General features: G+C 30.4%; 1 protein-coding gene across 3 annotated transcripts in view; it reads left to right on the top strand.

The window, feature by feature from the left end:
• LOC145307520 (neurotrimin-like) overlaps positions 1–8,192 on the top strand; it is a 71,484-nt gene extending 63,292 nt beyond the window's left edge. For all 3 annotated transcript variants that reach the window (XM_080149987.1, XM_080149979.1, XM_080149994.1), the window contains exons 8-11: positions 885–932; positions 5,064–5,179; positions 5,616–5,668; positions 6,455–8,192. In XM_080149987.1, the coding sequence (XP_080006113.1) occupies positions 885–932; positions 5,064–5,179; positions 5,616–5,668; positions 6,455–6,555 (318 nt within the window). In that variant the 3' untranslated portion in view covers positions 6,556–8,192. The remainder of the gene's footprint in view (positions 1–884; positions 933–5,063; positions 5,180–5,615; positions 5,669–6,454) is intronic.
• The last annotated feature ends 17,902 nt before the right edge of the window (positions 8,193–26,094 follow it).

Here is a 26,094-nt window from a genome sequence, read left to right on the forward strand (position 1 = left end):
TTATTGAAAACTATATGGTTAGTTACTTTGAAGACTCTAGAAGCATCCTAATGAAGGGAATGTCATCACACTACCTTACATTTTTGTCTTAAAACGATGATTTACCCGAAAATCGAAGAAACCCTGACATAAAATAGATAAAAAAAACCTTTCCAAGACCCAAAGGAAGTTAAATTTTTCAGGAGAAAGCCATCAGGCCAGTTGTTATTAATTAAATAACCAGGAATTGTGTTTTAAGTGCTAATTTACCTTTTATTTGCAATTACATGTAAAGACATTTTAAGAATTTCTGAGAGAAAAAATTTATGTAAAACAAATTTGATTATGATATAAATTTTGTATACCGTTGTTGTAATACTTATTAACGTATGAAATAAAGAGAATGTAAACTAAATGAAGTGAAGTTAAATTTAATTTAAAGTATTACAAAATAGTTTTCCTCTGCTTTTTGTAAGATGGAGGAAAATATCATCTAAATTTTAAAAATTAAACCTTTTAATCTAAAAATTAATTTTTGAACTGCAAATGTATTTAATGTTTTTTTCCCACAATTTTGTAATTTACCCAAAGATTTCCTTATGAAATTGTTTTAATTGAAATTAAACCCTAAATTAATTTAATTTGTTACCAACATCAATTAAAAAAGATAATCTTTTAAAAAATAATCTTTCTCTCAAATTATATTCTTATATAATTTTTCTGCTAAATTATTAGAAGCAATTCTACTTTATGTTTTAAGCTAGATTGTTGGTAAGTCGTCAGTAAACCTCTTTTTTAACAAACGTATTTTGCTTGACATTTAATGACATATTACAATGTACATTTAATGACATATTACAATGTACATCTAACAAAAATAATTAATAGTTATCTTTCTATTTTAGGACAGCCCTCAACCACCAAATTACATTTTCTGGTACCACAATGACAAAGTAAGTTTTTAACTAAAAACAAGCATAAAAAAGTCCATTTTCACAATAAAATTTATAGAAAATAAGATTGATCCTACTTAACATGTAAAGAGAGAAGATGATGACTGTAAAAGCATCCATTAACATTTCAAAAATGGAGAAAAGGTTTTTATAGGCACTAACAAATTAATTCGCATTTACCATTGGTCAATTACAATGTATACTGGCTTATCTTTTGTCATTTGTACTGTATGATGTCATCTTTTATTAGGCAATATAAGCTGCTTCTTGTAAAAGTGCAAATTAAAGATAAGCCACGCATGTAAAAATTGTTTCAAAGTAAAACTTTCCGTCTACAAGTGTTTCACATGGAATTTCTTGTCGGGGAATTGAGGGATTGGCTAATGACAGTAAAATTATAATAAATAACCTTGGAATTACAGCTTTAGAGAATCAAAACTAATGTCCTTGATCTTTGCGAATAGGGTGTAAAGACTTCCCACAAAATTTAACAGCATCTGGCAGGGACTAATTTAAAGATTATTTGAAAAATTCAGACAAATATATACACCAGCAGCTTCCCTAATGTACACTGTACAGATATCTTTGACACATAGATACAAACACATCTCATAATTCAATTTATAAAATAAAATAGCCTAAACACATCACGGAACCATTGTAAAGATATCTCAAAAGGGAGAATTCAAATGGTTCAGTGGTTAACATGATATTAACCAAAAAAAGAATCTTACAACTTTACATGATACATGAATATGATAGGATATCAATGTGAGATGAATATATTTTTTATATATTTTTTTCGTCAAATTTTTAGAGAAAGCCTAAAATGCTGCTAAAATGGCACGTGTGACGTCATAAATATCCATCTCTTTTTGGGGGGGTTTCCTTCTCCACTTTTCTTCTCATCTATCTCTTTTTATAACGTCACACGTCACATTTTAGCAGCATTTTAGGCTTTCTCAAATTTCCACTATCCCTGATTTCCTCTTCTCTCAAGAATTTCTAATTGGACTAAAGTTACATGTCAATATGTGTCACGTGGGGAACACGGAAGAAAAGTTTTTTTTATTGTAAATGTAAAATGGAAAAAAATATGTCTTTGTGGCGTTATTGACAATTCTCATGTAAAAGTGTAGATAAAAGTTGAAGTTTTATAACCTATCGTTGTCGGCCACAGTATACGTTAAAATTTGTAGCTGTGTTTATTGCCCTATGTCACAGCTTTTGGCCTACCTATTCTATTGCCATCATAGTAGAGGGAAAGAGAAAGGGAAGGTGGAAAGAAAAAAGATGGGGTGTAGGGTATTTCGTGACGTCAATAGAGTAAGTAGGCCAAAAGAAGTGACATCTATCCCCATTTTGCTAAGGCACTTTAGACAGCTACCTTTGTTGATTATTTGGTCTTTACCTGTGTTACACAGCAAGGTTTATGCCATTGAATTGCTGCGAGAATGATGCTATTAAATCAAATCTCATTAATTAATAAGTACCCATACAAAACATAATAGTAGGGAAACTTTTGTATAAAGCAGATTAATAAATATGAAATAAAATTTTCTTTATTTACAGCTAATTTATATTAGACGGTTTATATTTTGTGGGATGAGGGGAGTCCCCACACCTCCTCTTTTTATCTTGAAAACTTCTGGTGCCAAATATACATGGCAACGGCCTTTCTAAGGTCTAAAAAGGACCTAAAGCTTTTTATCAATGTTTTTTTTTTGCTTAGAACCCAAAAAGGTATAAAGAATGTGATTTTATATTTTTTTAAATACCTTTAAAAAGTACTTTGATTCATTCAATTAAAATGAGATTAAAAGGAAATAAAATGACCCCCCCCCCCCCCGGAATAGGGTTAAAAATGAAACAAGCTAATATACACATAATTCATAATAATATTCCATGTATGTTTTTTTCCTTGATACCTTTTCTAGATTGAGAATTTTGTGTACAGGATCATTTTTGCAGATGATTAATAATAAAAATATTTTCTGTACTACCGTTTTCGCAGACGATTAATTATATGAATATTTTTTGTTGGGTCAATATTATTACATCCAGGGGGACATTTCAAAGACATAGATAATTCTTCCTGTTATATTTGGATTTATTTATTTGGCCTTTATAGGGATAGTTTAGTTTTGTTTAAAGTAAAAAATGTTTTGATATTATTCTTCAGGTGATAATAACAAGGATGACAACATCCAAAGTACAAAGAAGTCTATAAAATATGGTCAATAAGATTCAGGAGACTGACTGACTGACCGACTGGCGGTCAGAAAAAGTGAATTATAGAGTAACTTCGCTACAAAAATTAATGTCAGCCGTAAGTCTACTTATCCACTAAATACATTAAGTTAAATTTAGATATTGTGGTATCAGTTACTTTGAGTAACCAAATGGGTAACATGTTCTACTATGCATTTTGAGAACATTTGTCGTAATCTATTAAAGACATTAATTCTTTTTGCAGTAATAAATCATAAATATTATAACATGGAAAAAAAATGTATAAATGTAAGTTTACATAGCAGGGGGAATCTTGTATAAATTTATCTGGAGCAAAGCTGTTCTATAGATACCTGTTTTATTTATTGATCATGTAATTTGTCTCCACTTAAGGAGGTGAAAAGAAGGGGAAGTCTCTACCCATATTTAATCTATAATGTGTATAATGTGATGTGAACCTTCCCTATTGCACCCCAACTTAGTGTCACCTTGAACCATCCATTGAAATTGAATAAAACAGTCTAACATATTAATTCAAGTGTTATTTGCCATACAAAATAATATTTATATTTTGTTATTCTTTAAAAATTTAATCTTAACCTCTGGTCGCTATTTTCCTTGTTTATTGTTAAAAATAATTGGCTATGTCGTCATTGTATTGGTTATAACAATCGTCATCTTTTCTATAATACATCAAATAAAGTTACTTGATGATCCAATTCAAGATTTACTTATTTGTAAATAATTTTTTTATTGTACGCTAAAATAAAAAATTCTTGCTTTAATCTCTAAAGATATTTCACAGTAAAACAGATGTATTGCATGACTGACAGACCGACGGACGAAGTAAATTATATGGTGGATGCTCATTCCTTTAAGAAATATTTTCTGCATTTCTCGAATGGCCGTCGAAAAAATCCTATTTCCTTCATAGTGTAACGGACTTACTTCCTGACAGACGGACGGACAAAGCTAATTATGTATTAGCTTCGTTACTAAAAAATTTATTTTTAAAAGGGAACAATATCAGAATGATCCGTAAATAAGGATCCATGCTTAAAATAAACTTAAATTTTCTACTTTTAAAAATCAGTCCAGTGAAAAAAATATGAAAGGTGTAAAACGCTAAAGTTTACAAGTGTTGTTATTTTACCTAAAAATAAAACCTCGGAAACGTCATTATCTGACTAGACTAAAAGAAAACTATGCCAGAATTAATTAAACATTATTTGGTTTATTTTAATCAAACTAAAACAAAAACTTTGAAAGTAGCCAATCTTGTCCCAAGTAAATTATTTTTTATATTTTTTTATTAGTAAAAATTCTAAGTTCATACAATAATCTTCAATAGATATAATCTAGAGATATATTTTCTAAATCTGTCAATAGGAGAATAGTGACGGTATATCTTAAACCTGTCATTGGTTCAAACATTTTAAAGATTTGAGTACGTAAACGCATATTTTTTCAATTCTTACGCATTATGAGTCAGCTAAAAATTGTTGCATTTCTTAGGATAAAGCTTTTCTTGGGTAATTTATATCGTGTATAATTTCTTCTCTCGATTAATGTGAAGCACATGACAAACTACATAATAAGTTAGTTATGAATAGTTGAATTTCTTAGGATAAAGTTAGCTTTCTTAAAATTATATTGTCCAAAAAAATTCATCGCGCTATTTCTTGAATAGACCTTGTACATAAGAAAAAATAAACAGTGGTTTATGTCTGCAAAAATCCCTTTTTAAGATTGACGAAAAATGGGGCCATGGCTTATCTAGATATATTATATCTATTACGCTTCCTTAACTTTTTTTCTGACGTTTCAACGAAATTTATTAATTTCACTTATGTGCAATTACCAAAAATATCAAAATAATTCATATTTGTTTTGTTTCAGTCTATCAGCTATGATTCCCCTCGTGGAGGTGTTAGTCAAATCACAGAGAAGGGAGATGTAACCGTATCCTACCTTCTGGTCCAGGGAGCAAGGCTAACTGATAGCGGACTTTACAGGTAAAATATTTTCAATTGCACTCTGTTTCTTGCTTATTAACTTTTTTTATGGCGTCACCTAGAAGGTTTATTTTTCTTGGTAGAAATCTAACATTATGGTTACACAACAAGAAGGGCTTACGGTATAAATATATCGTTTTATCGTTCGTAAAGTCTACCCTACACTTTTAATTTTAAAAAGACTTGTTAGGGGGTCATCATATTATTGGGAGGTTAGTGGTACCCTCCCAAAAAACCTTACAGGACATATAAGAAGCTTCACTATAAAGAAGAACAATAACGGTTTAGCGGTTAGCAATAACTTTCGGTACACACACACAGACAGAGTTACATCATGGTACTTTATATATGGCTATCCACAACTTTTAGTTTTAATTCTATTTTATTTTGTTTTTAAATCATAGTCGATTGTAATTAATTTTAATTTATTTTCCAGATGCCAGCCCAGTGTAGGAACACCAGCGACCACAAACCTTCATGTCATCAGAGGTAAATTTATATTTTTATTGCTTAAATTTGGATAAAACTGTTAGTAAGTGTTTCATTGTATTTAGTGTAAGTGGTATAAGATTAAAACCAATTTTGTTTGCCCTGAGTGGCTAAAGGTCCTGGCTAACAAAGCTGGTTCTATTCTTAAGGTTTTTATTTTAGATATCGTGAAAATTGTCTGTAATACGATGCTATAAATGATTTTTCAGTATGGCTGAGAACCGTTTCAAATCCTGCGGATATTAATAGGTTTCAAAGCCATACTGGAAAATGTTATTTAATTTAAATAATTACTTATTGTTAATTAGACATTAAAAATGTATTTGATAGTAAACTAAGGTTTCTCCTCTGGATTTTATGAAAAAGGTTGACATAGACGAAAGCTAATACTATTTGTTTGAAAGAATATATTCTTGGATCTTTTAGATATTATACAATTTACATGCATAAACAAATATTTATTTGTCTACCTTTATTTCTAATGTCTAGTTTGCCCTTCAAACTAACATTATAAAAAATTAATGAAACAAGCCTGTATAGCGGAAAGAAAACAAAGTAGCGGGTTTCGTCGTATTTTCACAATAGCTTTTCTCCTATTTCTAGCCAATGCAGGGGGCTCTAACCCTGCAGTGCCAATTTCCTAACCATGCGGGGCAATCATTTACCTAACCTAACCTAAAATTGTATATTGAAATTACAAATGTTTTATTAATCTAAAAGTCATGGTTCAAATAATCATAATCTAAATTTAATTCATACATATAAATACTTGGTATATTATTTTAGGAAACGACCCTCAGAAATGGCTGCCAAACTCCAGCAGACAACCAGCTTTATCTGTATTTATTGTATTAGCAACACTTTTTATTAATATCATTAGACAGTAAATTGTAATTTTAGATTTAATGTAAATTTTAATTCAGTGCCCTTTAAAATATGATAGTTGTATAAATAGAAGTGATTATATTTTTCAAAGGCAAAGTTACTCTTCAATTATTAGTGAACATCAGTCTGTGACATATATGATTATATTTTTAAATTGTATAGCATACATTTGTATAACAAGCTGCTAACAAATTTTTTGATTGCTAGAAGAAAAAGTCCACAAAAATTTAATTTGAGATGATATTTAGCCTAGCCATAGCATTGCTACTAATAAACTTCATCGTCCTTGTTTAATTTTTAGAATTAATCAACAAATAAAATTATTATTATTTTCTTTTACATTTAGTTTTTTTTCTAATTTACTTTAAAAATAAAAAAAAATATAATTTATTAAATTTTTATGAGAATGTAATATTTTGATGTAATAAAATAATTTGCAATTTCATGCATATTTAAAAAAAAAAGATTAATATTTGAGAAAATTCATCGCTTATACTAAGCTGTTTGGCAGTTTTAAATTTAAATCTAAAAATATTTATTATTATTATTATACTAAGATTAGAATTTTTAAATTGCTTTGTACCTAATTCTAAATTATTGGTAGGTTTACTTTTTTTGCCAGTAGAAATATTTCAACTCCCCCTTATTTTGGAAACCTTATCTCTATAATCAGTACTCCTAAGGTGATTTCCAGAACACTAAATAACCTTAGAGAAAATTATAGAGGTGTTTTCACTTAAACCTTTTCCTTGATCACCGAACCCAACCCCCTCCATTTAAAATTTTGAAGAAAAAAAATTGGGCCCTAATAGGGCCCAAACTCACGGAGTACTCTACTATCCATGTGGGGTTCTTCCAACCTTTACTTAAGCAAAATTACAAAAAGTGTTCCAAAGGTATTATGAGGTATTAAGATATAGGGGCAGTTATGTATTTTCTACTGGCAAGACAAAGTTTCTACCAATAATTGTTTAAATATCAATAATGTTAATTACAAATTTATTTTTCAATTTTATGATTTATTTCATATAGTAAATTGCAATATTTTTTTCAAAATCTTCTAAAGATTCCCCTTAGTATGTATTAGAGGAACCCGGTATTAGTGTCGGACTGATTATGACGTAACAAAAAAAAATTAGCCAATGAGAGGCTACTATGAATTTTACCATTGGTCAATAATGTCCTCTCATTGGCTAATTTTTTTTGTTACGTCATAATCAGTCCGACACTAATACCGGGTTCGTATTAGAGTAAAATTTTATACGACCAAAACTAAAATTTTTCTTATAGAGATAAATAGATAAGTAAATTATATGAATATATTTATTGCTTGGTTAAAACTGTTATCCGCTGATAGGAAAATAAAAAATATAGAATAAATGTCCTATTTTTATTATTAGGTCAACTTGAAAGGAATTGATTTGTGGACAATGATTCATAAAAAAACTTTTTGGAGTCATTTACCTATCTATTTATCATTTTAGATTCTTCAATTGATAATGGGTTTAATTCAATAATAAACGTATTAAAATTTAATGTTTACTGTTACGTTATTGCTTTAATTAAATTACCTGTCTTAAATAAAAATAAAATTATTATGTACTCCCATTTATAATAAAATATATAATTTTTAATAAAAGTTGTCTTTTTATTTAGTATACAGAAAGCTGTTTTATAGTATACAAATAAGAAAGATGACAACATTAATAAAAGCAAAGCTTTGAAACGATCAGGGATAAGGGATGGGAAACGTAGGAAAATATTATTTCAGGCCTATTTCAAGACTAGGCCTAATAAACCAGTTTTGGGATGACGCAGTGGTTCGTCCTAAACGCTAATGAAAAAGCTGTGTGTGTGTGTGTAGATAAAGTATAGAATCAAATTCAGGTAGCTAGTTTAAAGAAAAAAACATAACTTTTTATAAACCTATATATTAATGGCTTTTGTTAAAATGAAGTTTTTTCTCTCCCAAAATTTTTTTATCTTTTACTTTGGTAATTTGAACTGTCAGAAAGCTATCGTTGGGTTTCCCTCAGACAGATTTAGTTTGTATTATTTGCATTTTTATTAATGAGTAAAAATTTTATTTGAAAATTTCATTGCTAATTAAAATTCAAAATAAATAAATAAATATGCACTTGGGTAACATTCTATCAAGTTCTTTGGAACTATAATGTAATGATATTTCTGTACTGTGTTGTATTGTACAAAAATTAGGGTTAAAGTGTTGTATCAATTCTGTACTAAATTTTTAAAATTCAAAATACAACATCTAATTTATAAACTACCAAATGAAAATTCGTAGCTACCTTCTTTCCAAAAAAAATAATCCTGTTATTTTTGTTTTTTCTATATGGCCCTTTTTTAATGTTTAACTCTAAGCAGATTTAATAATTAAACTAATGTGATCTAACACCATTTATATTTATTTTTTCGTAGCAGACGAAATCATTATTTTTTCTAGAATTGTCTGCTTCTAAATTTTTGCCAATTGGTGATTGGTTGATACAAAACAAGCCCAAATCACAGAACACTATTGGTTTAGAGCGGTAGCCAATATGAGCCGTCCGCCAGTAAGGTCATTAAATTAGGCAAATGGTAAAAGTTGCATGATCCCTTTCAAAATCAGGCCGAGACCTAATTTATGGCCAGGTTTCCTATCCCTTATCCCTGAAAACGATAAGCAAACAAGCATTGACAGCACTTATTAAGCAGAATATAAATATATAACTATAAACAAAATTTGTTAAAACTGCTTAAATGAAGAATACTGTTTAAGGACATACTTACATTTTTGGGACTTTTTATATAGATCATTCTAACAATGTACCTTGTTGTAATAAGAATTAATATTTAAAAAATCAGATGAACAGGATAAATATGACACATTAAAATATTTTGTCAAAAATCAACAGGTTTTAATTGACGTACAGTCAATCATTTAGAGTTGCTACGCTTCCTACATCGTTCTTAAATACTACAGAGCTGGATCTTTAAATCGTTTTTATAGTGCGCTGAATCGGGGCGATTCAGAGGTGATTTGTAGGTGCACTGGTGGTTAGCCACAGCGCGCCTATAAAACATTGATATTTAAAAGATTTTCGGCGCGGTGTTGTTAAATCGCTTGCGACACTCAATAAAATATCGATCCGCGCCAGTACAACTTTATTACATAAGCCGTGTCAGTAAGGCATTTTATGTAAAATTCCGTGTCAGCATGGTATTTTATATAAAACATTAATATATAATTTATTTTAAAAATAACTATAAAAATGTTTTCACAATAGTTTTGCAATAAAATATTAAAGTAATTAAAAAAAAATATTTATTTATTAAATAAATCACCCCGATTTAAACCGGCAATGCTACTCGGTGAGTGGCGTTGCCGCGCCGGGCCCGCGCCACTGCCCGATTCAAATCGCCCATGCAAATTCGATTTAAAGATTGATATTAATAATTTGATGGTGCGCCAAATGAATCGCCCCGGTTTAAATCACCTATAAACGATTTAAAGATCGAGCTCAGGAATCAGCTTACAAAGTTTAAAATCGATAGACTAATTTTTAACATAGTTTGCATTGTTGATCTAGAAGATTCTTAACCTTTGGAAGTTATCATCCTTGTTTGTCTCAACTCTTGATTAATCTCTTTTTGTAGAAAATAACAATATTTTTTTATTAGTTTCCTTTCTACTTAATCCAATCCTCTTTGATGCCACATTTTGTATTAATCTAATATATCCAAGATTTATATTAATTTCTTTATTTATGAGAAGACAAATTTATAAAACTTTAATTCTTTAATTTGATTTAAAGGTCAATGATTATTTCTAAACGACTACCTTTATTTTATTAGGGTCATTTATTCAAATCAGAATAGTTGACGTTGGAATAAAAGCCCGCATGCCATGTATATAATTCCTTCGGTTAAAACTACTAGCCTTTCATATAGTATATGTATTAAATCCCATCATATAAAGTAATAAGGTTTTTTGTCTGAAGCTTAAGATTTCGATAACTATAAAGCCGGTGGATTTCTTCATTCTAGGAAAGCTTCACATAGGTCCCAGGATAGTTATTTTATTTTTCGGATCTAAGTTTCCAGATGGATTTATGCTATTTCTCTGCATTTCTACAGGATAGCCTAAGAAATTTTGAATATTTTTAACTTAAAGTATAAATTAAATGTCGATTTATACTACAAACCTTGAATATTGTTGTTAGTGTGGCTTATAAATATATTAACAAAAAGGTTTTAAAAGGGTTTCAATTGAATCAAAGGGGAAACTTGGTAAACTTTCCTATTTTAACAACTTTATCTTAATATGTCAGAGATTTAACATATTGCTCCCATTAATGTTTCCTTGAAAACAAAAACAAAAGGTTTTACATTATTACATTTTCAAATAAGGAAAATTATGTTCCGAATTAAAAATCAAAATAACTATTTATAAAGTCCACATCAAATAAAAAAAATGTTGAATTTAGTTGAATTTAAATAAGTTAACAAACAAAGAATTGTAATAACTAAATTATACAACCTTTTTTAGACCTTGTAAACGTATATGTATTTATGAAATCACTTGAACATTAGAGTATAATAATAGAGGAGAAAGGGTTAAATAACTGTATGTCCCCATCCCAAGGACCTTGTGACGACTATCAATTGGGTCTTTGAAAATCAACCAATAGTTTTGGGAATATTAATACAGCCAAGTAGCAGAAAACAATTTGCAAGCAGACGAAAAAGGTCTTTGGAAAAGGGAGGCAGGTAGTTATCTGTATATACATCTTTACTATAGATCTATTACTTGAACAATTTAGAAATAAATTTTGTTTTATTTGACGATAAGATATTAAAAACCTACACATTTTGTGTTGAAATAATAGTTCTACAACCAGTTAATATATTACTGCTTTCCAATAAAACTCATTTGTATTCTTTTCACATAAATATTTGTTTTGCCAAATTTTATCCTTCAGTTTTTTATAAAAAGCACAATTATGTTGTTTATCAGTTAAAGCTGTTCCAATTTATAAGTAAGTTGTGTCTCTAAAAATATTTAGCTCCCTTACTGAAATATTTTTGTGGTAATTTTTGGCTTTTATAGTCGGCGGGTGTTATTATATAGCGGCATGTCGATAATATGCATGGATATAAAGGGATAAGACAATGGTCGATAACTTGATGTATATTCACAATTATGATACACAATTACTCTTTCTGTAGATTACAATTCGTGGTTAAAACGTTTGAACACTCAACTTAATGATCCAACAAATTAAAGTTTAATTTGGTCCGCAAAGTTGATTAGCCAACGAATAATAAAACGTTATTATAAAACTTTGGGAACCAGTGTAATAAACAGCCTAATGTCCCCTCCCTCCCTCCCTTGATAATATGTCATTTAAAAAAAAACTTTATATTTATATATATCTTGAAAGCTGGTTCTTTCCATCAATTAATGGTATTAAGCTAAAATGTTTTTTAAAAGGGATCTTTTAATTATGATGTTATGGTCATGTAAAGAAGGAAAACTTATAACTTTTGGATTTGTTCATCCTTGTAGAAACATGTTTATTAGTATGTCATTGTCGACAGGTTTATCAAGTTCAAAATATTTACACACAATTTACGCAAATTGAGACACTCTGTTTCAATGAATTATTAATTCTTATTAAACCTTGTAATTACTGGTTGATATTTAAATGTTAGGTTACCAATTGCTATTGGTTCTTTTATAACAAGTATTACAACATCCATAAATGTAAGCTCTGAAATGGTAGGACAAACGAACATTACACTTGTAGAGTGTTAGAACTGATAGGCAAAATGTCTAAATTTAGAAGTTGAAATAAAATTATAAGTAAATTTGTTGCAAAACCGATTAAATACAAGATACTGTTTAAGGACAAACTTACATTTTAAAGCCTTTATTATAGAGATGCTTCGCTTATAACACTGTACCTTGTTACCTTGTTGTAGTAGATATCAATATTCCAAAAATCAGATAAATTGAATAAATATACAAAAAAAAAATTTGTTAAAAGGTTAAAAATTTACATGTTTAAAATGGACGTAAAGACATTTTGGTAACGATTATAAAAGGGGCTACGCTTCCTAAATCGTACCTAAATGTTATAGGAATCAGCATACTAAGTTTGGAATCGATGTCTGAATTAACGAAAAGAGCTAACCTATCCTAATTATAGAAAAGCGTCCCTTTTAAAATAAACAAATTTTTACTAAACAAAAAAAATTAACTATTTATTTTCTCAAATAAGAAGATCTCAATGCTGTTTTTGTACATAACTGTCCCTTTTTAATCAATATGATAGGATATTAGATATGTTTTTATTTCATTTTCTTATAAAAATATTAACACACATTCAATAATGTGCACTTAACCAGGGAGGGAGTGGACATTGGCTGTTTATTTTACTAGTCCTCAATTTTTTTAAATAACATTTTCTCGTATTCTTTCGAAACCGATTAATATCCGATGGATTAGAACCGGTTCTCGTCAATACGAATAAAACAATGTCTAGCATCGTATTATATTCAGTTTTCAGCGAATATAAAAATGTACAATCATAAGATTAAAACCAGTTTTTTGGCCTGTGCCTTCAGCATCTCGGGGCTAAAAAATGGTTTTAATCTTAAAATTGTTCATTTTTTATCAGCGGAAATCTGTTTATAATACGATGCGAGAAATAACTATTCTTATTCGTTTGCTTAACAACCTTGACTTTAGTTTAGTGTCCAAATGCTTCAATTGTAATCTACAGAAGGTTTAGTTTTGTGTGTCATCATTGGGGATGCACATCAATTCATTGGCCGTTGTCTTATCTTTAAATCCTAGGTACTTAACACATATTGTAATCCTTATAATAAAGTAACAGGATGTCTGTTTATCTGTGTGTTTGTACCGAAGGATCTCGCTAACCGCTGAACCGATCAGGTTCTCCCTAACAGGGTAGATTCTCATAGTCCCAGAAAGGTTTATAACTATTTTGGGGGAGGGTACCACCACCCTCCCAAGAGAAATCACAAAAAAAATATTTTTTACGTTTCTCGTTTTAACAAAGAGAGTTCAACGAAACATAAACGCCAAACGCAACATAGACATATTTAAACATAAAAAAAAACATTTAACCCTTAACGGTCGGGGGGGGGGGGGCGTTGAACGCCCCCCCATCCGGTTTTTTCTATCTCATTTTCTGTGTGTGAAAGATAAAGAGCCCAAACTGCTTGACTTTTTAAGTATGGGTATGACACATAACTGAGAGTTGGAATTTTTTGAATATCTCCATCCTGGCGGGCACAGGATGCCAGCAAACCTGGCAGGGTCATCCAGGTAAAGAGCAAAAATATTTTTTTGACTAAAACAAAGCATTTTATCATACCAAAATACTAAAAAATCCTCTAGTAGTACATCCTTATATGAAATACAGGTGTTCAAGTCACTTTCAGGTTCCAGGTATGATCCTGCAGGTCCTGATCCTCCAGGTCTCCAGAAATCTATAAAAGTCTCCTGTGGCCGCAATTTTTGACTTAGAGACTTCAAATTTTAAACTTAAGCTTTTCTGACATGTCTACATAACGTATTAAAATTTCATGAAGATCCGCCGCCGTTTTCCCGCCGACCGCCGACTGCGGCGGCTGGCAGCTGCCAAGTACAGCTGCGGCCGCAGAAATTTATATTTTGAAATTTCAAATGTAAAATTTACATAAAGTTAAACATTTTCTGGAAAAAAAATTTTCTTCTAGCTTCAAAAATAAGAAAATTATAGCCGTTTGAAATTTTTAAGTAAAAAAAGACCTAAAAACAAAGGTTGTTAAATAAAAGGGTGAAGGAAGCGAAAATTGACTAAGACTTATAAAAGGTCGGAAATTCATTATCAAACAAGGGACTTGCACAAAAAAATTTAGCCCTCTAGCTCTAATAGGAACTGAGATAATTAGGGGGGGGCGTTGAACGCCCCCCCCCCCCCCGACCGATTAAGGTGCGGCTAGGGGCCCGACTGTAAAGGGTTAAAGTGCCACTAGAGGCCTTTAGGGGCTTAGCTGCTCGCATAACATATGATATTAATATTTTTTTCTGGTAGTTTCTTCCATTTTATATGAACCAAAAACATACACTTTAAATACAAAGATAGATTATTATGTTTTGTTAGTTTTAAGTTAGGGCTAAAAGAGCCCCAAATAAATATTACCAAATAGGTACAAGAACCCGGTGGGTAAGAGCCAGTAAAGAGAAAAAAAAAACTTTAAATGAAATGGGTGAAAGCCTTTTCTTATACAAACTTTATAATTTCAACGTTATTAAATTGTGAATAAATAGAGCATGGAATTAGACTAACAGATGAAGGATAATAGTAAAGTAGATCTTACTTTTACCGTAGTACAGTAATTCATTTCTTTGACAAAACTATGAATGAGAGGAAAAATTATGAGAAATGAAGACGGTAAAAACCTTCTAAATGCCATTGGAAACCCTGCCCCCTTTCATGACTTAAGAAAATTAAAATAAAATAGGATAGAAAGAAGGGAAGGGATAATATTTTCCCCACCATCCTACAAGTGTCGACGAAATTTTTGTCTTCGACAACGAAGACAATAAGCTCAATGAATCCAAGGCAAAGGACTTCGGGGAGCCCTAACCTTGCGATTTGGCCTACTAATAAATAATTCAATCTTAGCTAATTAATGTGACGTATCATCCTCAATTTTTTTTTGATAAAGGGAGGGTGTATTTTACTTGCTATTTAAAGGAATGCAGCCGAAAAGACATATCATCCACCAATTATAATGGTTCAATTTAGTCGAGTGTCTACTTTATTATAAGAACAGACTTTAGTTTTACAAAGGTTTAGTTTGGCGGTGCCACTCTTTTAGCTACAAGTTTTAATACGTTGGTCTATTTTCTATTTATTTGGTCTTTAGAAAGCAAGAGGATTGGACATTAGAATAAAACACAAGAGGGAGAAAGGGTTAAATAACTAGCTGTATCTCCCCTTCGCAATCGTCTTGTGCAACCTTCCTTTTGGGTAATTGAAAATCAACCAATGGTGTCGTTTATATTAACACAGCCAAGAAGCAGAAAATAATTTAGAAGCAGACAAAATAGGTCTTTGAAAAAAGAAGGGAGGTAGTTGTCTGTATTAATTATTGTTGATTGGACAATAAATTCAAATTCTAAAATTAAATTGTGCTCTCTCTCTTCTACTATCCTATTATATAAAGTAGAAAGATTTCAATAACTACTAAATCCATTGAGTTCTTAATATTAGAAAGCTTTAAAATGTCTCGGGATGGTTTTAGGCTATTCTACTGCTCTTCCTTCTACAAATACAAAGACACTATATCATGAAAGCACAACCGCTAGTCAAAAATAAGGAGCTGATTATTTTGCGAAAATGTGGATATTCTTTAGAAATTACAATAAAAACGTTTTATTCATTGTTTATTTTAAATCTTGAAGTATAAATGCAATGAATTACTTTTTTGTTGGAAGTAAGATAAGATAAATAAACAAGGATGTGCTTTTAAAAGTTTAGAATGAATGTAACTGATTACCAGTCATTATACTTACAATTGAAGAAAACATTCATTATGATTTTTAAAAGATAAACTTCAACAAATAAGTAAGAGAATAAGAAAAGTTTGTAAATGGAGAAAGTCGCTCAAAAATCAGACATGTGACGTCATAAAATAAGTGATTTTTTTAAGGGGTTTCTTTTCCATATCTCCTCTCATCTCCCTCATTTTTATGACGTCACATGCAGCGAGTTTCTCAATTTACAAAAATTTAATTCAAGAAGTAGAGTAGTTTAATTAAGCACTAATTATGGAATGGGTAATAGTTATTTCTCGTATCGTATTATAAACGGCTTTCCGCGGATATAGAATGTACAAGTATAAGATTAAAACTAGTTTTTTAGCCCCGAGGTGCCGGAGGCACCGGCTAAAAAAACTGGTTTTAATCTTATGATTGTACATTTCTATATTCGTAGAAAACTGGATATAATACGATGCTACCATAGTTTTTTCGTATGGATGAGAACCGGTTCCTATCCACCGGATTCGAATGAATACGAGGAAATATCTTAATTTTTGTTTTAAAGGAATGATCATTTCTAATAGCTAATTTTGGGGTTATTTATATGGGGATGATTTTTTTACTTTAAACAGACAGATTGATTTACGCATGTAACAACATAAAGAGAAGCTTCACTAAAAAATCAAGTAAACAGTACTCTGAAAGTTTTGGGGGCATTTACAGTATTTGTAAAAATATTAGATATCTCTTTCCTATATCTGATTCAAGAACTCAACTCTAAAGAGAGAGAGAGATGATTATTATCAATATCTTTTACTAATAAAATATAGACACTTCTCTGTGGATTTAATTTTTTTTAGATGGATCTTTGTTTTACATTAGAGGCTGAAAGCCAAAGCCGATAAAATAAGTAATTCTTAGCTTTATATTAACCCATTAGTGCCGAGCGCCACTTTTATGGGCTGATCGAGCTGTAAGTTTCAGGAAAGCTTTATAATGGTCAAAACGGAATTCGTATTTTTTTGTCTTGCTCTAGTGGCGTGCACAGGAAAGTTGCAAAAAAACCCGGTTCGGCTTGGCCATAAATACCAACCAGGCATTAACACCCGTTTTTGGTGCTTTCCCCCAGTTTTAAAACCCGGTTGACCTGTATAAACCCGGTTATTTTGACCAAAAATCGAAAAATGTAATTTTTGAACGCCAAAAGTGAGATGAACACTTTTTAGAACTTTGATACGATCCGTAATTGAAAACTACACAACTTCATGTAATCTAAAGAGCTACAAGTATAATACGAAGTGATTTATTTTAAATTTCGTGTTTAGCCGGCGATTTCGGGTAAAAAACACCCTGTTTTGTTGTTGTTGTCAAAAAAGATCTATTAGTGAAACCGGGTAATAAAAATTTCAGACTCAAAATGGAAATGCCGAACCGGGCCTATATAGGGCGTAAAAAAACGATAAAAAAATCATATAAAAAATAATAATTTAAATAAAACGAATTCACAAATAGATGTACTTGTCAATAAACTTTAGATTTAACGAAAAAAATCAGCAACTTTACTATAAAAACAAAAAAGTTAGATGGGGTATTTTGAATTTTCATGATTTTCAAACTTTGTTGATCTATACCGGCAAACAGAAGTAAGCAAAACTACCTGCTCCAGGGGGAAATGAAAGCCAGGGTAGTAGAGGGGGGATTCATACTGAGAATGATGCAATTATGAAGCCGAAAACCGGTTTTTTTACATTTTCTGGCACCGGGTTTTAAAACCCGGTTCGGCACTAATGGGTTAACGTATCAGTGGGTAATTTCTAATAAAGCATATATATTATGTTTTTTTTTATATATATCGAGGTTCGAGCCCTGTACTAATGAAACACATATGTACTAAGTAATTTAGTTACTTATGCTTTTATATAGTGGCGTGAACAGTATTCTATCACATGGTTGTAAAACATTTGGGGGACTGAAAAAGGGTATGGCATATCTTTCTAACATCTTGTGTAAGGGGGGTGTCAACACGCATTATTCGCATTTGACTAAACGGTAAGACACAACTTTATGGAAAATACGCGATAAAAGTACGGGTAGGAAGTCGCTCAAAAATCATCCACGTGACGTCATAAAAATGATTGATTATCCATCTCTTTTTTTTGGGTGGGGGGGGGTTTCTTTCCCACTTCTTGTCTCATCTTCCGGATTTTTATGACGTCACGTGTCTGATTTTTGAGCGACTTTCTCCCTGTACCGAAAAAATGCCCCATTTTATTGTTGAATGCATATCACTATGCTGGCTAGATAATTGATTTCTTTGTAGAAGTACTGTCACATAAATCATGAGTGAATGCAGACGATATCAGGAATAGAGGGATAGGACAATAATACAAATAATCTTTCTTTCTCCCTGAAGATACAAAATTTAATTTAACGTACATTATTTTATCGTATTTCCCCAAAACAAAAAGTCCAAACAAAGACAGATTTTTAACATTTCAGAATTGTTGCAAAGAAAAAAATATTGTCCATATACTTATCCTTTTATCCCAGGTGGTAATACACTTAAGATTGGTCCAGCACATGACTAAAAAGAGAATTTTGTTTAGTATAAAAAAAAACAAGGACGATAATCTACAATAAAGGTTATACCAATTAAATCATACGGTCGAGGCTGTTGTCCATGACACTCGAACGCCAGATCCAACAACCAAGGATAACTAAGGGGAGCCAAATTTCTCCTTTTCCATCCAAACACTCGGGGTAAAAGGTAAAGTAAAACGCATTAGATAACCAAACCTTTTGATTATACGACCTCTGCCTTGAAGTACTAACTGTGCGCTGAGTTGCGCTTGTTTTTTGGCCAAGGCATAACTCTTAATCTAACTATTAATGTCGCGCACCTGATGTAGCAGTGAATGAAACATTTTTAACGTCTTTAGTTATGACGCGGTGTTAAGCCGAGATTTAAACCTATTATCTCCCTGACGACAAGTGGATGCTACGTGTTGAGCCACGGGTTTAAGGGTATGTACTTTTATAACGAATATTTCTTGAGCAAAATTATAAGGTTTTATCAAAAAAGAAACAAAATTATTTTTGGCTAGAACTAGAAATTTACTGCTATAACTATTTTTCTGAAGAAATATTCTTGGTTGAACAAATATAGACATTTATATTTTTGACATGTCTGCTTGTTGAATATTCCGTATGTACACAGGATAAAAGAAGGTGAAATATGAAATGTAAGATTCCAAATATGTTTCATAAAATAATTAAGCGAAGCTTTATTAAATTACGGATCAGTTCGTCCGTTACAAATTACTTTGAACTTTAATTTAGGAAGATTGCAATTGTTCTATCGGTTTCGATCTCAGAATGATGATTTCTGAAACAGTTAGATTAATTCAATTCAATAGGCGTAGCTACTCTATCATTCTATAAATAGACATGTTTACAGATTATGGCGACCTGCAATTTCAACATTTACATGACTATATAATCATTTTCATATTATAGGTATACAATTTTTGTTTTGTTAAATGTCTGTTTGCCGAAAAAATATGTACTATATGTAAAATTGGCTTCATAACTCTATGACTGTATATTAAATTACTTAGATATAAAATGAAGCTATAAAGGTGTGCCGTTAAATCCGCTAAATTAACATAAACCAAAACTTTCATCACAGCTAAAAAACACAGAATAAAATTAAGAAAAGATTTTAGAAACCTAAAAGTGTTATGTTAGAATTTGTGGAACTATAAAAAAATGAGGGAAAAATGTAAGCGAAAGAGATTAAAGTAACAGGTTTAATATGCAAATGTATGTACATATGATTTAAATGATCAAAAGAACTTCGGAAAAATTACATTGCTCGATCTTTTATATCCACAATTATCTATATAGTTTTTTACATACATAATTTTTAGAATTACCTATCTATTTTTTTAAATTGTATGTTAAAGGGGGTTGAAATAGAAAATCAAAAAGTAAAAACCATGCGATTCATATAAAAATTAATACTTTAAAAGTAATAAAATATTTTTTACTTTTTTTTAATACTTTTTACAGTAATATTTATTCTGATGTACTTAACCTTTGGTCATAAATATATTTTTACACTAATTTTAACCAAATTACAGCTTCAATAAAAGTTTAATTTGAGTGACCTCAAAACGTATTTACTGTACTTTTGTTTGATTGCATTTTTATGTGTGTGCGTGTGTATATGAATTATTGGGTGTGTTATTTTTTTTTTTTTTTTGGTTGCATAGCATTCTTATAAGTTTATATTTCCGGCAATTTTAATAAATACATCAAGAAGGCACTTTAATTATACGTATTGTTATGCTTTATTTTAGATGTGTAGCTTACCTATTCGAATCCTTTTTATCCCTTTTAAAGTGTTAACATGTGTATTTAGTTTCCTTTACTTTTTTCACAACGCTTTTCTTTAAATCCATTATTTTTATTAAAAACTCCGCTTGTTCTTCTTTCTTGGTGTCATTTTTATAGATAAGTTGATAGTTGAATCTTTTATAGTGCCTATAAAAATGTTGTCATAATAGCCTACCATTGGCCAATTAAAATGTATACTTGCCTGCCATGGATAATTTAGTCTGTGTATTGGTCATTTGTATTGTATGAAATATTTTTATCTATAATACAAAGTAGAATGATGTCTGCTCATCTGTCCGTCCCTTAAGATCTCAGTAACCACTGAACAGATTGGATTCTACTCTTCAGGGAATATACCTACTGGTCCTGTGGTGGTTTTAGGCTATTTTATTGTGGGGGTGGGACACCCCCACCCCCCCCCCCCCACACACAAAAAAAAAATCCTCCTCCATTTTGTTTCTATGCCTATTTTTTAAAGTAGATACCAATTTGTTTTTTGAAACTAAAACCAGTAATGCGGATGGGGGAACACCCACCGCACCATGTGGCGAAGCCGCAATGAACCCCCCCCCCCCCCAAGAAAATATATTTTGTAGCTTTATGAAGAGCTTCTCATAATTTCTTGATTTTATTTGGACATAATTCATGAAAGTTTTGCTAACTTGTAAATTGTGAACATAAGTGATCTTGTGTTTTCGTTGCGCTGCAGTTATACTGCCACAGTTTTGGAATCTCGACCACAAAGATTTTTTTATCCAATCTTGACAAGTGAGGTATTTTTGTAAAGAGGAATATACATAGAAAACGCCTATGTAAATTAGAAAATCCGCAGAAATCATATTTGCAAGTTATTTGCAAAAATCTACAATGTTAATTTGCAAAATTTATTTCATGCCTTAAATGACAGATTTAGAAAAAAATCTTTTTATGAAATATGTTTATCTATAAGTTTAGAACATAATTACGGCAAAAAAAATTTCTTTAGTGTTACTTTTTTCACCTTATATATGAAAAAAGCAGTTTCTTACATTTTATGATAAAAAAAGGGTATAGGAACAAAAAATATGTTTTTTCTTGATGTAAACACAATAATTGACATAAAATCTATCATCCTAAAGGTAAAAATCAGATATAGAATCCTTTTTAGAGTCAATATAGTGCAAAAAGTAACCAAGACATTTTTGCAAAGTATGAAAATCTAAAGAAAATAGTTCTTTTTGCTTTTGATATACATATCAGATAAATGTATATAAAATTAGTGATTAAAAACTATAAAACATGTTATAAGTTTTTTCAACACTGTCATCTGTTAAATTGCACTTTTAGGTTCAAGAATTGCCGAAGTAGTGCATAAAAACTCTTTTTATGGAGTAATTAAACAAAATAAATGCAAAAAAAAAAAACTACAAAATGGTCTACTGCATTATAAAAAATGCCTTATTGTTGATTTGAATTCATTTTGTTTAATAACTTAATAAAAAGAGTTTTTATGTGCAACTTTGGTAATGAGTAAACCTAAAAGTGCATTTTAATCAATGATATGATTGAAAAAAGTTATAACTTGTTTTATTGTTTTTGATCACTAATTTTATATACATTTATCTGATATGTATATCAAAATCAAAAAGAACTATTTTCTTTAGATTTTCATACTTTGCAAAAATGTATTGATTACTTTTTGCACAATATTTGCTCTAAAAAGGAGTCTATATCTGATTTTTACATTTAGGATGATAGATTTTTTGCCAATTATTATGTTTACATCAAGAAAAAACATACTTTTTGTTCCTATACCTTTTTTTATGTATGTTCTAAACTTATAGATAAACACATTTCATAAAAAGATTTTTTTCTAAATAAGTCATTTAAGGCATGAAATTAATTTTGCAAATTAACATTGCAGATTTTTGCAAACAACTTGCAAATATGATTTCTGCGGATTTTCTAATTTACATAGGCGTTTTCTATGTATATTCCTCTTTCCAAAAATACCTCACTTGTCAAGATTGGATAAAAAAATCTTTGTGGTCGAGATTCCATAACTGTGCTGCACTGTTATATACCATTCTTGTGATTTTTTAAAACCAATATCACATAACCTTTGCAGGCTGATTATGAATATAAGCTTACTGTAATTTTCAATATAAATCAACTCTAGAACCAGCAAACCAAATGTACTTGCAATACTTTACTTAAAATTTCAAATTTCGATAAATATTTAAAATTTCGTAAAGTTTTAGCACAGGTTATTGAGTATTAATGATATTTTATTTGTCTCAAAAAGTATCATTGGAAATTAACAATAGGCTGAATTAGACTGTTATATTTTTAAAAGCAGGAAGTTTGATCAAAATGAAGACAATAATAATAATTAAACAAGGATGACAACATCCATAAAAGCGAAGCTCTGAAACGGTAGGACAAACGGACATTAACACATGTATAATGTCAGAACTGAATAATCAGAATACGAATGTATAAGAGTCAAAGCAAAATTGTGATTAAGATTGTTGAAAAATTGCTTGATACAGGATAATGATTATGGACATACTTACATTTTTAGGACTTGATTATAGAGTTGCTTCGCTTATGATATTGTACTTTGTTGTCCCAGTAATCAGTATACCAAAAATCAGACCAATCGGATAATTAGGTCACATACAAATTTGTTGTTAAAAATGTAAAAAAATCAACATGTTTAAAGTGGACGTACGGACATTCTAGTAATGATTATAGAGTTGCTACGCTTTCTTACTCGTAACTAACTGTTACAGGAATCACCATGCAAAATTTGAAATCGATAGGACAATTCTAACATGCCTAAATTAACGAAAAAAGCTATTTAAAAAAGTAAAAAAATCAACATGTTTAAAATGGACGTACGGACATTTTGGTGATGATTATAGAGTTGCTACGCTTTCTAAATCGTACCTAACTACTAAAGGAATCACCATGCAAAATTTGAAATTGATAGGACAATTCTAACATGTCTAAATAAACGAAAAAAGCTATCCGTTACGGACGGACCGACCCTAATTATAGAAAAGCTTCGCTTTTAATAAACTCAATAGAAAATCACCAGGGATAAGGGATAGGAAACCTGGCCATTAATTAGGTCCGGCCTAGATTCTAAAGGGATATTGCAACTTTTACAAATTCCTATCAAACTGGCGGACGCTCCCAAGTAGCTATCGCTCTAAACCAATAAGAATCGGCCTGTTTTTTATCAACTAATCACCAATTGGAGATGAGAATGTAATAAAACGCGGCAATAAAAAAATTTATCTTGTCTGCTAAGAAATAAAAATAGGAATTAATAAGAAAAGGTGTTCGATCACTTCAACTTAAATATCAAATCTGCCCAGAGTTTACATTAAAAAATACCATATATAAAAAACAAAAATAGAGTGATAATTTTTGGAAAGTAGGTAGCTACGAATTTATTCATTTGGTGGTTTATAAATAAAAAGTTGTATTTTAAATTTTAAAACTTTATATGAAATTGAATGAAACAACTAATGTACTATTAAATGCTAAAAAGTACAAAAAAAAACATTATTCTACTAACATAGAACAAGATTATTGATAGAAGGTTACCCAAGTACTTATTTACTTATTGTACTAAATTTATTTATTTATTTCAAATTTTAATAAGAAATGATAAAATAATATTTTTAAATACAATTTTTACTCTTTAATAAAAATGCAAGAGACAAAAAAACATCATAACGTGATTTTAACAAAAGCCATTAATATATAGACTAGCTACCTGAATTTTATTCTTAACTTTATCTACACAAACAGCTATATCATTACTGTTTATAACGAACTACTGCGCTATCCCAAAACTAGTTTTTTAGGCCTAGGCTTGAAATAGACCTGAAAAAATATTTTCCTACGTTTCCTATCCCTTATCCCTGAAAATCACAAAATTATTTAAGCTAAAGTACTCTTACTGCGTAAAAAGGGACAAACAGAAAATATACAGATGTGCGGACAACTAATAGTTATAAAGTAGCTGCGCAGGTCATTAAACATAAAATTGTTCAAGTCCCTAAAAATAAAAAGTAAGTCGTCTGGTTGATTTAAATTTCGGATTTTTTACAGTGTGTTGCAGTAGATACCTTACTTACTTTGGTTTTAAATATTTACCTATATGCTATGAACTAGTATTTTCAAAGTTGACCTTTTTATTTATATTTAATATGAAGAATTAAAGGATGCTTTCCTTTAATTTTTATATATATTTTCTGATTAAAAGATTATTTTAATTTTAATATTAGATGATTAGATAGTTGATTTTGTATGGCTAATAAGTGATCTCTTTTTAAAGGAACTTATTTTTTTTTGAGAGGGGGGGGTATTTTAAAACTTATAATTTTTAGAAATTTAAAGTCAACTATATTTTAATCATAAATCAATAAACTACCTATGATTTAAAAGTATGAATAAAAAAATCAATTAGCTTTTTTCTACAATGAACCCAATAAAACTAACTGTCATATAATTTTGCTATCTATGCATCATATTTTTTTGAAAGTCATAAGGCTGTACTCTGTCATTCCACAAATTCAGGGATATAAAGTTAAAAACATAAACCGCAGTTATTTTGTTTACATCAGTCTCCATATTTTCGACTGCAGATTTTCTAAAAATTAGTGAAAAGCTAGTAAAATGAACTTTAATGAGAATAAAAAACAGTTCAATATAGCTATGAACTATTCATGATGCAAATATATATTAAGATACTGAATTGTTTTATATGTTCAGTGCCTTTCCCAATTTTTCTGGAAATACTGTGTTGGATTTTGACACATGACAGAACAAAGTGAATATCCCTATATCCCTGGAAATACTGTGTTGGATTGTGTCACATGGCAGAACAAAGTGAATATCCATGTAGCCCTGGAAATATTGTGTTAGATTGTGTCACATGGCAGAACAAAGTGAATATCCGTGTAGCCCTGGAAATACTGTGTTGGATTGTGTCACATGGCAGAACAAAGTGAATATCCCTATATCCCTGAAAATACTGTGTTGGATTGTATCACATGACAGAACAAAGTAAATATTCCTATATTCCTGCAAATACTGTGTAGGATTGTGTCACATGACAGAACAAAAATGAATATTCCTATATCCCTGCAAATACTGTGCTGGATTGTGTCACATGGCAGAACAAAGTGAATATCCCTATATCCATGGAAATACTGTGTAGGATTGTGTCACATGGCAGAACAAAGTGAATATCCCTATATCCCTGGAAATACTGTGTAGGATTGTGTCACATGGCAGAACAAAGTGATTATCCCTATATCCCTGCAAATACAGTGTAGGATTGTGTCACATGACAGAACAAAGTGAATATCCCTATATCCCTGGAAATACTGTGTTGGATTGTGTCACATGGCAGAACAAAGTGAATATCCCTATATCCCTGCAAATACTGTGTTGGATTGTGTCACATGGCAGAACAAAGTGAATATCCCTATATCCCTGGAAATACTGTGTAGGATTGTGTCACATGGCAGAACAAAACTGCATTTCTAATAAAGAAATAAAGGTTGAAAATGTAAGTTGG

Source organism: Acartia tonsa, chromosome 2, assembly GCF_053477335.1.
Source record: "Acartia tonsa isolate MP-2025a chromosome 2, ASM5347733v1, whole genome shotgun sequence".
NCBI lineage: Eukaryota > Metazoa > Arthropoda > Copepoda > Calanoida > Acartiidae > Acartia > Acartia tonsa.